Below are 12,538 nucleotides of genomic sequence, written 5' to 3'. Positions count from 1 at the left end.
ACATGTGTGTGTGCGCACGTGAGTGCCTGCATACATGTTTGTGTGAGTGCCTGCATGCATGTATGTGCATGTTCGTGTATATGTAGGTGTATGTATGGAGGCTGGAGGGTAACTCTGTGTGTGTGTGTGTGTGTGTGTGTGTGTGTGTGTGTTTATATATATACAGGAGCACATGTAGGTGATGCGTATGGCAGCTAGGGGACATTCCAGGAATGACGTCCCAAATGTCATCCCAGGAATGCCATACACCTCCTTTGAGATGGAGTGTCTCCACTGGCTTGGAGTCCTCCAGTTAGCTAGACTCACTGAGCAGCCTTCCCAGGATCCACCTGTCTCCGCCTTCTTGGCACTGAGGTTTCAAGTGTACCACTAGAGCTGGCATTTTCACTTGGGTTCTGGGAGGCCAACCCCAGGCCTTCTCGCTTCAGAGGCGCGCACTTTACCAGATAAGCTGTCTCCCCACCACCTTCCTCCATTTTTAATTAGCAGGCATGCCTGTGATATCCTGGGTTTCATTTCCTGAAGATGAAATTTCAATATTTTAAGAGTAACTTCGGGAGGTTGTGTGCTTTAGCAGAATCATTTTCATGTCTGTCACACACAGAAGTAGAAATTGGGCCTCTGTTTCAATTTCCTGGATGTCACCAAAGTCTCTCTGAAGTAGCTGCACAAGGGAAGAACTAACTAGTTGGCAAAGAGACAAAAAAAATTCAGCAAAACTAGATGCTCAAAACAGTCAACCTTTTTCGACACTGGCAAAGTCGTTAGCTGCCTAATTAATCCTTAGATTGAGCACATTCGAAGTGCCACTCCGCTGCCATGACCCTGCTGACTACAACAGGGAATGGAGAAACTCTGCTGCTGAACCAAAAAGAAGCCATGTCACTGTCTGGTTTCAGTGGCGGAGGGAAGGAGCAGAGCTCCATTATTAAATAGCAGCTTGATTTGTGTGCCTCAGAAAACTGTTAAAAAATACTGAATCCATTCTCTTTGGGTGAGCCTGCACCTGAGACCGTCCTGCATGACGAAGACCGCATTTCTAATAACTTAATTTAGAATCTGTTCTTGTCACAAGTCACAGATCACGGCAGCTCCTCAGAGATGTCTGTTTCTACTCAGCCAAAATAACATCTACAAAACGAACAAGGCCAGAGTTAGTCAAGAGCAGACCTGTTGTCCAAAGCCGAGAGTAAGAGGACAGAGGCAGCCAGTGCCCAGGATCAGAAACGGATCGGCAGGGAGGGTGGATGGGAGAAAACAAATTAGCTATGGTCGTGGATATGTACAGAAAAGCAAGGAAGCTGGGGCCTCAGTGTGTTCATGTCACCACAAGAGGAAGGATTAGACCCTTCTCTCTGGTCAAGGTGCCTATGAAGATGCCCAGAACTGGCCAGAGGAGCAAAGAGGCACGCTGAAGCCCATACAGCAAATTTCAAGACCTCTTTCGTTGTACACTAGTATAGGGCATAGCCAACATTTAAATGCAGTCTAGGCCAATCTTACACCATGAATCTTCTAGATGCTTTGAAGCATAGGAGCTCTGTTGAGCTTCCAAGTTTGACAGCTCAATAATAAAGCCACTCCTTAAAGCCATTCATAATTTTCTATCTTAAAAGGCAAATAATGCTGTAATTGAGATGCTACTGGGCAAAGTGACTCTTCAATTTTGTGTGAAATTCTAGGGACTAAGTGACTTCCGTTTTCTCCTGACTATTGAATTCAATTGCTCTCAGCTCAAAGTCAGACTGTGCCTTTTCTCAAGGACATGTGGCACTCTTTCTCTACTTTCTTGCCTGGGACATAAAATCACAGACAAAAAGGCACAATTGGGTATAAACATAAAATGTGAACATTTGCTGTCTTCTCTTCTTAATCCACACACACACACAAAGACCTGAATGGTATAGAAACTTATCTCTGATGTTGCCAATATTTAATTCACTTTGAGGGCCAGTGTTTTGCCTGATGAGATTCCCGTCTGTCTTCTTGGGGTCACACCCTTCGTAGACTGTGATCATTCAGCTAGGAAACTCCAAACCAGAAGCTAGAGGGGAAAATTCACTCTTTAAACGTTTCATCCAATTCCGGATCCCCCGAGAAACCCAACAGAACTAAGTATTGTCTTTTTGAACCATCAAAGCTTCTCCAACTTCCCACTGGGTTTTTATCCTTCCTATTTTTTCCCTACAAAATGCAAGAGTGTGCGTCTCCTTGGGGGGCAGCGCTACAAGTGCCATACCGCAGGAGAGAAGATCTGTCACATAGCAATGGACTAGAAGCTGTTACCGAGTTCCCTGGGAGTGCATGGCAAAGCCCAGGATGTGGGGCCATTTGTAAGTTACATTTGTGACTTGAGGACACAATAGAATGCAGAGTGTGTTATGTGGGCAAAATCTGCTTTAGGTTCACTGACAGACTGGGCTCAACAGAGTCCCTGCTGTCACCCCCAAGACTTATCTGGAAGTTTCCTGAGAGAAAACATGGTACAAACAGTTTCACTACAGAGTGTTATAAACCGTAAACATTATAGGACACCCAGGGACACTCTGAGACACAGAAAAACAATGCCAAAGAGTTCCATGAAATTTTTAAAGTTTTTAAAAAGTTGAAAACTGATGTCCTGTGAGTATGTCGAGTCTTGAGTGGAAGACACAAACTTGAGATCACCAACATAAACAGTAAACTGAACGTGTCTCCTCAGTGAACCCTATGGCCCAGGCACAGCCGACTTCCTGGCTAAGGCATTGGGCATTTTGGAAAGATTAGTACTCCTTCTGAAGTTTAGGAAATTGAAATGCTCTAGACTCCATGTGTTTTCAAGTGGATGAGAGAAGTTGTGAGCAAACTCACTCCCAGACCTCGTTTCATCACCAAGGGGGCCAACGTGGCATGATTCCGGAGGCAGGCTTCACAGTGAGTGGAGAAATTACTAGCTGTAAGACAAGCTGGTTCTTTTCTTAAAGTAAATCCAGAGATGGCTCTTGTCTCCACAACTGGATTAGTAAATCCTGAGGCTGTATAGATAGCTAGATACACCGAATTTCTTTTAATTTACCCAAGTAGAGGAGTGGCCAGACTGCCTTTGTTTCTTTAAACAGACTGTTTTCCAAAGCTAACAAATGACCTTCAGCCTATAAAATATTTACATTGTTTTCCCCCTCATTATGTATTATTTAGTGTATATCCCTTTAAATATTAATCATTTATTTTTCTAAAGATATGGTATATATTATTTACATCTGATTACAATATGGTTTTATACTGATGAAGTAAGCACACTGAAATCTTTCTGAAGTCATAAGTAAACAGGGCATGGGGCCAACTGCACAAGACAGGTAGCCAGGGAAATACACTACACTGTGGTCCACGGATGATTGATGTAAGACCCCAGGTGGTCCTCTCACAGTGGTTGCTCAGGAAGGAGCCAAAGGAAGGAAGGTGTTCCAGGTGGACAGACACAGCGTCTTGGTGAAAGTACAGACAGCCATAAGTGAATCTCTTGAAGAAGACAGCCAAATATGCCCCCACCAAGTAATCCACACTGGAGACAAAGGTGAAAATAAAGTTCAAAAACAACCCCGATGAGAATATTGCTGATGTGTTACTTAGAAAGCCAAAGAGAAGCTACTGGGAGTGCTATGCAGGATCCTAAAGACTATTTAAGATGGAAGTCATTCCACTTTTACTTAAATTCTCATGACTTGCACATGAGCCAGGATTCCCTTTAAGGTCCCTGGGACTCTCCTCCAGAACCGCACATAAGTCACACCTGGAATGGCACCCTCAGTGACAAGAGCCTCACGTCCTGATTACAGGGTTGAAAGCCTCATTTGAGATCCCTTTCTTCTCCGTTGGTAATCAGGTCAATGTCTAAAGACCTCACTGAATTTGCTCACGTCTTTCTGTCTCTCCAGAGGAAAGTGCAGATGACAGTAGCTGGCAGGTAATCGATGGTTAGTTGTTGTTGTTGTTGTTGTTGTTGTTGTTGTTTATCTTTCCTTTTACAGATAATCAACAATGCTGTTCACGTCTGTGTTCACTCAACAAATACTTATTAAACACCCGATACGCACCAAGTGCTGTTTGCTGAGTCTTGGGTGCTGTTTGCTGAGTCTTGGGCTGTGGGGCAGATGTCCCTGGGAGCCATGAGTATCCAGTTACTCTGTAGTAAATGTAGCCGAAGACCAGAGCAGAGGCTGAAAGCAGCCGTTCTACTGGGTAAACCCATCACAGATGAGACCTGAGAGGACACGTTGTGTCTTCAGGTATAAGCCCTCTGGATAGAAGCACTAATTATCCTACTGCCTAATCGTTCCCATGGTGGAATTCAGCAGTCACAGAGAGAAAATATCCACGAAGCCTCCCTCGCTGAGGAGGGAATGGAGCATTCCCCAAGAGAGGCTTCCAGACAAATCAGTATCAAGATTCTCACAGCCTTCCATTTCCTCGTGACTGTGCCTACTGCAGATCTGTTTGTACCCACCAAACAGGCGTGGCTGTTCCTCCTTCAAGGGCAGCCATGATGCACTAGTCATCACACAGCCTGGTCTGTAGAAAGGCATATGTGCTTAACGAAGGGTTGCTGGCAGCAAAGCTTTCCCCCTTTATTCCACCAACGTATTGGTGAAAATTGTCTTCTACTTCCCGTCTCATTAAACTGAAGTGACTAAATGTTCCTGATTTCAAATAAGTCATATGAGCTCCTGTACTCCTGTATATAGACAAGGTGTGTGTGTGTGTGTGTGTGTGTGTGTGTGTGTGTGTGTGTGTGTGTGTAAGACAGGGTTTCTCTGTGTAGTCTTGGCTGTCCTGGACTCACTTGATAGAGCAGGTTGGCTTTGAATTCACAGAGATCAGCTGCTTCTGCCTCCAGAGTGCTGGGATTAAAAGTGTGCATCACCACACCCAGCAATAGTCTCTATGGTTGTTTTTGGTTTTTTTTTTTAAGACTTGTACTTCCATCAGTAAAATATTTAGAATCATGGGTGCTTTGGATACTTAAAATTATTTATGCCTAAGTTATATAATACTGATGATGAACTCTCGTGTGAGATGTGCATAAACTTCTGAGGATGAGAATTTACAAAGAATTTTTATTGTTATTATATCATAATGTCCCAGAGGCATGGAGAGGAAGACAGAGGAAGCAAGTGTGTCTGTTGTCCCCACAAAGAAGTGATGAGTGTTGGAGCAGATAAGCCTATCCTCATGAGATGATGGAAGCCTATATCAAAACACTCCATGGCACGCCACAAATACACACAACCATAGTGTCCATTTTAGATTAAGCTCTTGGGAATAGCGCTGGAGCGATGGCTCCACAGTTAAGAGCACTAGCTGCTCTTCCAGACGATTGAGGTTTAAGTCCCAGCACCTGCATGGTGGCTTATAACGTTCTGAAACTCCATTCCCAAAGGACGTTCTCTTCTGACCTCCATGGGCAGCAAGAGTGCCTGCGACGCGCAGAAATACCCGCAGGAGAAACACCTATACCCATGGAACAACCGTTTAAAAACCAGAAGAGAAATACGGCTCCTTTTATCCATGATCTCATGGTCTATGATGTCAGTTACTTATAAATGATTATGCCTTTAAATGTAAGTTTTGGATTGCACTCTTTTCTGAGTAGGGTGGTGACATATCCCACTGTGCTGGTCCGTCTTACCTAAGGCTTTCCGCCACCCAGCATCTAACGGTGTAGTGACTGTGGTGGTCATGGAATACACAGGTCAGATGCTGCTTCTCCCACCCCATCCCAAGACTACAGAACACCGACACCCTTACCTCTCCTTCCATCCTAACGCTTGTCACTCCACACAGAGATATACACAGGAGTGTCAGTGCCACTGCCATGGGCTCTGAAGCCAGGATGCTCAACAGCGACACCTGTGAGCATAGTAGTTAAATAACCATTCCAAAGTCTACATCAGGAGCTACGCCTCATCTCTACCACTTACTAAATATACAGCAAGTGGGTTTCAGCGGCTCAGGATCTCTGGGTCCCTGTTGTGCACAGGGTGTGGGAACAGTTGTGCAGCAAGATGGAGTCGTGAAGGTTGACCCCACACTGTGCATCCGTGACTTCCAGGCAGGCTCCTAAGAGCTGTGCACTTGACAACGTGACACTACTTTCCCCCCAGTGTTTCATCACTTTTCACTTCCCAATACCTCTGAAATGACTACAAAGAAAACCAACATTAGTATACTTCTTTAATGGATCAATGGTGACTGAAGGCTTTGGTTATGTTTGCTCTTTTCAAGTAAGTAAAAGTCATAGGGACGTTTCATCCCTAAATAGCTCTGTGTGAATCTCTTAAAAAATCTCCTCACAGGGCACATGATCATTACTACAGCTGAGAAAATTAACAGTGATTCAATATTCTCAACCAGTATCTGCCCTATATTCAAAAATGCCCCATTGTCTCAAAAACTCTCTCTTACAGATCTCTTAGATCATCCTCCAGATCTAAGACTGAGGCCAGGTCTTCCTGTGACATTTGGTTGCTATGGTTCTTTTGGAGTTTCTTTTCATCTAGAACAGTCTCCCTGCCTTTATTGATTTATTTATTTACTTGTGCTCTCTTAAGGAGTTGAGGCCAGTTGTCTTCTGTAATGTCTCATTCACCGGATGTGTCTGATCATTTATTTATGCTTTGCTCAGTTTGCTCCTCTATCCCTGGTTTCTGCTATAAATTGGAAGTTAAGACAGAAATTTCATGAGATTCGAGTTAAACATTCGGGTGAACTTACTTCCTAGGTGAAACCAGGATGTTCTTCCTGCCCATCCCTGACTTTGTGTCTCTGGCTTTTATGGTTTACTCTGACTATGCCCTTGCTCCCTGTGCGTGGGCTCCTGAGTTACATTAGCGTGGAGAGAGGAATGGTCCACTGTCTCCCTGTGGGTGTCAGCGCTCCATGGACATTTTCATGGGCCTTCAACTAAGAGATACAGCTCTAGAGAAGTCCAAATTGTCAAAAATAAGCTGCAGATGAGTACCAAATGATGCTTGCATTTTCTCTATGAACCCAAACCATATATATTTGGATCAAGTTCCTATGGAATAGCAAGTTGATTCTTCAGAGTGTTAATAAAATAGGCAAAAAGAATCGTAATTCTCCATTACAATCCCTGCTACCGTGACAGGAGTGTTGGGCCACTGGAACTTACCCGTGTTGTGAAGGACGCATCCTAGAACAACTCATCTGCAAGACAAAGGAAGAAAGGGGGCTGTCGTAACGACCGCAGGCCTCGGTTTCCATCGAGTTTGTGTCATGTAACGAGTCAACTTGGTGTGACCGTCCATAATACATTTGTTCCGGAGGACTTGCAGCACAAAGCTTACCTGACACCTGCATGCCCTCATGTTCCAGGAAGATAACACAGAAGGCTCAGTTCCGAAGCCATTGCAAAGCAGTTACCTGTGCTATTCAGAAGTCAAAACAGCAAGCAGGATTAGATAAGTCTTTCTAAAGAATGTGAAAGCTGAAAAACTTCCCTGAAACTGGAAGTAAACGCCCATCATCCCAGTACACTTTAAAATCACAGGCGTGCTCTTTCCCAGTGGCTAACAGTGTCCATTTGTTTAGCTGTCTGCCTCGGCTTTGCAGGTTGCAGGTGAGCTGCCTGGCGCTCCTTCAGAATGTTAAAACAGCATTTACATTTCTCGATGCTCCTTTGCTGTTATCTCCATGAATTGCACAATGAAAATGTACAGCTACCAAAATGCCAGAGAGAACATGCCTTGATTGTAAAGTGCTGTACAGTGAACAAATCAGGGAAGCACGTGCCACACCCCATCTTGTGAGGGCCTCCCCACACAGCCAGGGATGGCTTCGTGCCTCAGTGCAGCCCTTATGAGATGCAGGACTCATGTTACTATGGCCCTCCAATTACATGGTGCTTGTAATATTGTCTACGAGACCATAACAGAATGGGATAATTACTCAATGGATATTTATCCAATACAGTTGTAAAGACATGTCACTAACTCATCCTGGGTCTTTACCAGGTTTGTTTTTCCTTATAAATTCAGCATGCTGAGTCCACTAAGTGAAAAACATGGATGAATGGTCACTTGGTCATTTCCAACCACCGAGGAGATTATTTCCCTAGTTCAGGAAACATAGGGACAGGAAGGGGAAAGGAAGCTGCTGGGCTAGACTCTGATGAGGTCCAAGCGCTACCTGTGGACTCTTGGCCACACACAGCATCAGGTCTGAGCCCACCAGGGAGCCAGGGAAGCAAGACATTTGGCGTCACGCTGTGTGTGGTGTCAGTTCCTTCTGTGGCTGTAAGGAAGTGTGGCTTCTCGGTCCTTAAATGGCCATCTGCTGTCTGTGCCACACTTTCACTCTGCCTCTCTGTGTCCACGTCTTCCATCCAGCCCTCCTGACTTTACGGTCTATCTAAACGGGCTCACTTGGACGCCTTTACCTCCATAAAGACCCTGCCTCAAAATCCTGACACGTCCTAGAGAGCTCATGCTAGCATGTGAGGACCCAACGCAACCTGTAACCAATGTGTTGTATCCATCTTTGAATTTTCTGTGTCGGTAAAGAATAGCCAGACCATCAGGACAGACTGTGTGAAATGCATGACCTGGATGTTCAGGGTGGAGCTACACTGGCATCAGATCCTTTGTCCCCAGGCAAAAAGTCAGCGCTGAGCTTGAAAACACCTCAGACACTGGGACTAAGCACTGAGTACTGAGGTACTAAGCCTCTGCATTCCTCGGAGCTACATTGTATGCCTGTGTTTAGGCTGGCTTTCACCGTTGCGTACGAGAAATGCTTAGCTGGGTTGAGTTTCCTGTTCACTATGCAAATGCATTCTGTGTGAGCCCGTCAGCTGGACTAGAGCAGAGGCCGCCAACATCTGAGTTAGCAAGTGTTTACCTTTGCAGACACAGATAGTCCGTTGGGAGATGTGTTTTATCTCTCGGTATGTTGTTTCGGAGCATGTATCTGCCATCCAGGAAATGTGATGTCAAGTTTGTGTTTAGGGTGTTTGCAATGCGCTCTTTCTGCGGTAGAGTGGCCCAGAGCAGGGGAGACATCTCCTTAGCTTTCAGTTCAAAGGGCAGGACAGAGTAGAGGGGAAGCAGGGAGCCAGTGGGAGGGGCAGGAGGAAAGTGGAGGAGGAGGCGGGAGGCTTTCTGGGCAGTGATTCCCATAGATGGCTTCATTCTCTCAGGAAAATGGCAACTCGAGCTCTTGTATCACAGATTTGTCACCCCCACTTTGTCACACCCTTGTGAGGAGAGGCCAGCAAAGCCTCAGGGAGTCACCCCCACTTTGTCACACCCTTGTGAGGAGAGGCCAGCAAAGCCTCAGGGAGTCACCCCCACTTTGTCACACCCTTGTGAGGAGAGGCCAGCAAAGCCTCGGGGAGTCTTCTCACACTCTTTCCTTGGTTTCTTGATCAGGTCACAGACATAAAAGAGAAGCTGAAGCTCTCTAAAAAGGTCTGGTCAGCGTTGCCCTACACCATCTGCAAGGATGAACGTGTGACAGCAGGCACGTCCAACGAGGAGGAGTGCTGGAACGGACACAGCAAAGCCAGGTGAGGTTCCCGGAGGCTTGGCCGGGGGCGCAGCACACCCAGCCCTACAGGACGGGGGCGCAGCACACCCAGCCCTACAGGATGGGGGCGCAGCACACCCAGCCCTACAGGATGGGGGCGCAGCACACCCAGTCCTACAGAACAGGGGCGCAGCACACCCAGCCCTACAGGACGGAGGCACAGCACACTCGGCCCTACAGAACAGGGGCGCAGCACACCCAGTCCTACAGAACAGGGGCGCAGCACACCCAGCCCTACAGGATGGGGGCACAGCACACCCAGTCCTACAGGACAGGGGTGAGAGGGAGGCGCAGCACACCCAGCCCTACAGGACGGGGGGCACAGCACACTCGGCCCTACAGAACAGGGGCGCAGCACACCCAGCCCTACAGAACAGGGGCGCAGCACACCCAGCCCTACAGAACAGGGGCGCAGCACACCCAGCCCTACAGAACAGGGGCGCAGCACACCCAGCCCTACAGAACAGGGGCGCAGCACACCCAGCCCTACAGAACAGGGGCGCAGCACACCCAGCCCTACAGAACAGGGGCGCAGCACACCCAGCCCTACAGAACAGGGGCGCAGCACACCCAGTCCTACAGAACAGGGGCGCAGCACACCCAGTCCTACAGAACAGGGGCGCAGCACACCCAGTCCTACAGAACAGGGGCGCAGCACACCCAGTCCTACAGAACAGGGGCGCAGCACACCCAGCCCTACAGGACAGGGGCACAGCACACTCGGCCCTACAGAATGGGGGCGCAGCAACTCAGGCCCAACAGGACAGGGTCACAGCACACTCGGCCCTACAGAACAGGGGCACAGCACACTCGGCCCTACAGGACGGGGGGGGGGGGGGGGGGGCACAGCACACTCAGGCCCTGCAGGACGGGGGTGGGGGGGAGGCACAGCACACTGAGCCCTACAGAATGGGGGCGCAGCACACTCAGGCCCTACAGAACAGGGCGCAGCACACTCAGGCCCTACAGGACGGGGGTGGGGGGGAGGCACAGCACACTCAGACCCTACAGAACAGGGGCACAGCACACTCGGCCCTACAGGACGGGGGGGGGGGGGGCACAGCATACTCGGCCCTACAGGACGGGGGTGAGGGGGGGGAGGCACAGCACACTCAGCCCTACAGGACTCTTATGCAAAAAGCAATGGTGGGTGGAGGGACACAGAGTCACTTGGTGACAGCTGTTGAGAGTGACAGGCTTGGTGGGCGGGCCTGTGGGAGCACTTGCTCTCAAGGTTCCATCAAGCATAGAATCTGTGTTCTGACTGCCTCACCTCTGGACGGGGACAGGGGGTGGTGACAGATGCCAGCTCCTGGACAGCCTGAGATCACAAAGAGCCAGTTCTGTTCACTTAATGACTTTAAGACAACATAGCTATTTTTATCCATAGTTAAATCTGCAGGGCTCTTTTGCCTTTTCTTGTTTAAAAAAAAAAAATCACAAGTTAAACAAGGAATGAAAATTCAACTGTAATATTTTCACCTTTGGAGAGGAAAACAACATACTGTTCAGTGGAAAGGGAAAAGAAAACGGCTAAGAAACAAGTGCAGAAGGACTCAGAAGCTGCCATGTCTCCAGAGTCCCACAGAACCCTCCTAGGGGCTCTGTTTTTCTCTTCCAGCTCTGCTGGCCAATGCTGTGGCCCTTTGATAAGAAATTTCTAAATCTGTTGGTTCAGCTCAGATGGGGCCCACGCTGGCCTAGGGTGGAGAAGTTGGATGGGGAAGCGGGCTGGGAGTTGGCAGGCCGGGCAGCACATGAGGAGCGGTGCCTGCCAGGCTTCCATCAGTAGGGCTGCAGGTGGGCACGGCAGCTGGTAAATTGGATTCGAGAACTCTTTGGGGACTGGCCAGCAGGTGGAGAAGTTTGGAGAGGCTCCTGTTTGGAAGGGTCTTATTGGGCAGTTTTAAAGAAAGGAACCAGCCATGTTACAAATGAGACAAAAAAAAAAAAAAAAGTGTGTGAGAACCAAGTTCAGAAGACTCTGCCAAAGGTAAGCAGAGAGCATGGAGGTTGCCTAGGTCCTCACATTGCTACGTTGCATTTTTAGCATCTGTTAGGGATGGTGTTGCTAATCTTACGAGGAAGAGCCTAGCAGGTGAGTCCAAGACAGCAGCAGAAAGATCCACAGCCAACTCAAGTTGCCTGAAATGTCACTGTTCAATCTAAGACTGAGATGGAGATTGATGATGTGAGCGATGTATCACTCACAGAAGGCTTCTGTGTTCTGTGGAGAAGGAGACTTTGGGGCAAAAATATTCTGCTCTGAATTACTACCTCTAGTGCACCAGCCCCCAGATACCCTGCAGAAATGTGCTGCCAAGCTGAGCAGGTGACCCTGACTGGCAGCTCTGCAGCAGGTGACCCTGAAGGACAGCCCTCCTGCAAGTGACCCTGAAAGACAGCCCTGCTGAAGGTGACCCTGACTGGCAGCTCTGCTGCAGGTGACCCTGAAGGATGGCCCTGCTGAAGGTGACAGTACCAAGATGAGGAAGTGGTACCCAGTTCCTGGCACCTAGTTAACAAGAAAGAAATGCTGGGCTCTCCCTCACTAGCCTAGTATTCCTTTGCCTCTTAGACAAACAAACAAAAACTCCCTGAGTACTCCCCTATTCAAGTTAAGAAAGCAAATGAAATTTAATGCTGTTTCACGTAGATATGTAGCATAAAATGACAGAAATATGTTTAGGGCCATTTTAGAAATTTTGGAAATTTCTGTTTTAAATCCAAGCCAAATTTCATGTATTGATTTGTGTGTGTGTGTGTGTGTGTGTGTGTGTGTGTGTGTGTGTGTGTGTGTGTGTGCAATTCAAGTCAGCAGCTCAAACAGCAGATTTTAAATATCAAAATTCTAACATAATACCATCTAAAGATAAATGGTTCTGATGCTTATATTCTGAGGAATGCAATAGGAACATATTTAAAGGTCTTTTTAAGAATTTTAAAATTTTTTTTA

General features: G+C 47.5%; 1 protein-coding gene across 2 annotated transcripts in view; it reads left to right on the top strand.

The window, feature by feature from the left end:
- GPC6 (glypican 6) overlaps window positions 1-12,538 on the top strand; it is a 1,016,336-nt gene that overhangs the window by 982,409 nt on the left and 21,389 nt on the right. For both annotated transcript variants that reach the window (XM_084768281.1, XM_084768282.1), the window contains one exon: window positions 9,426-9,562. In XM_084768281.1, the coding sequence (XP_084624407.1) occupies window positions 9,426-9,562 (137 nt within the window). The remainder of the gene's footprint in view (window positions 1-9,425; window positions 9,563-12,538) is intronic.

The sequence above is a fragment of the Acomys minous genome (assembly GCF_964271855.1).
Source record: "Acomys minous genome assembly, chromosome: 18".
Lineage (NCBI taxonomy): Eukaryota > Metazoa > Chordata > Mammalia > Rodentia > Muridae > Acomys > Acomys minous.
This window is presented reverse-complemented; position numbering and strand designations above follow the sequence as displayed.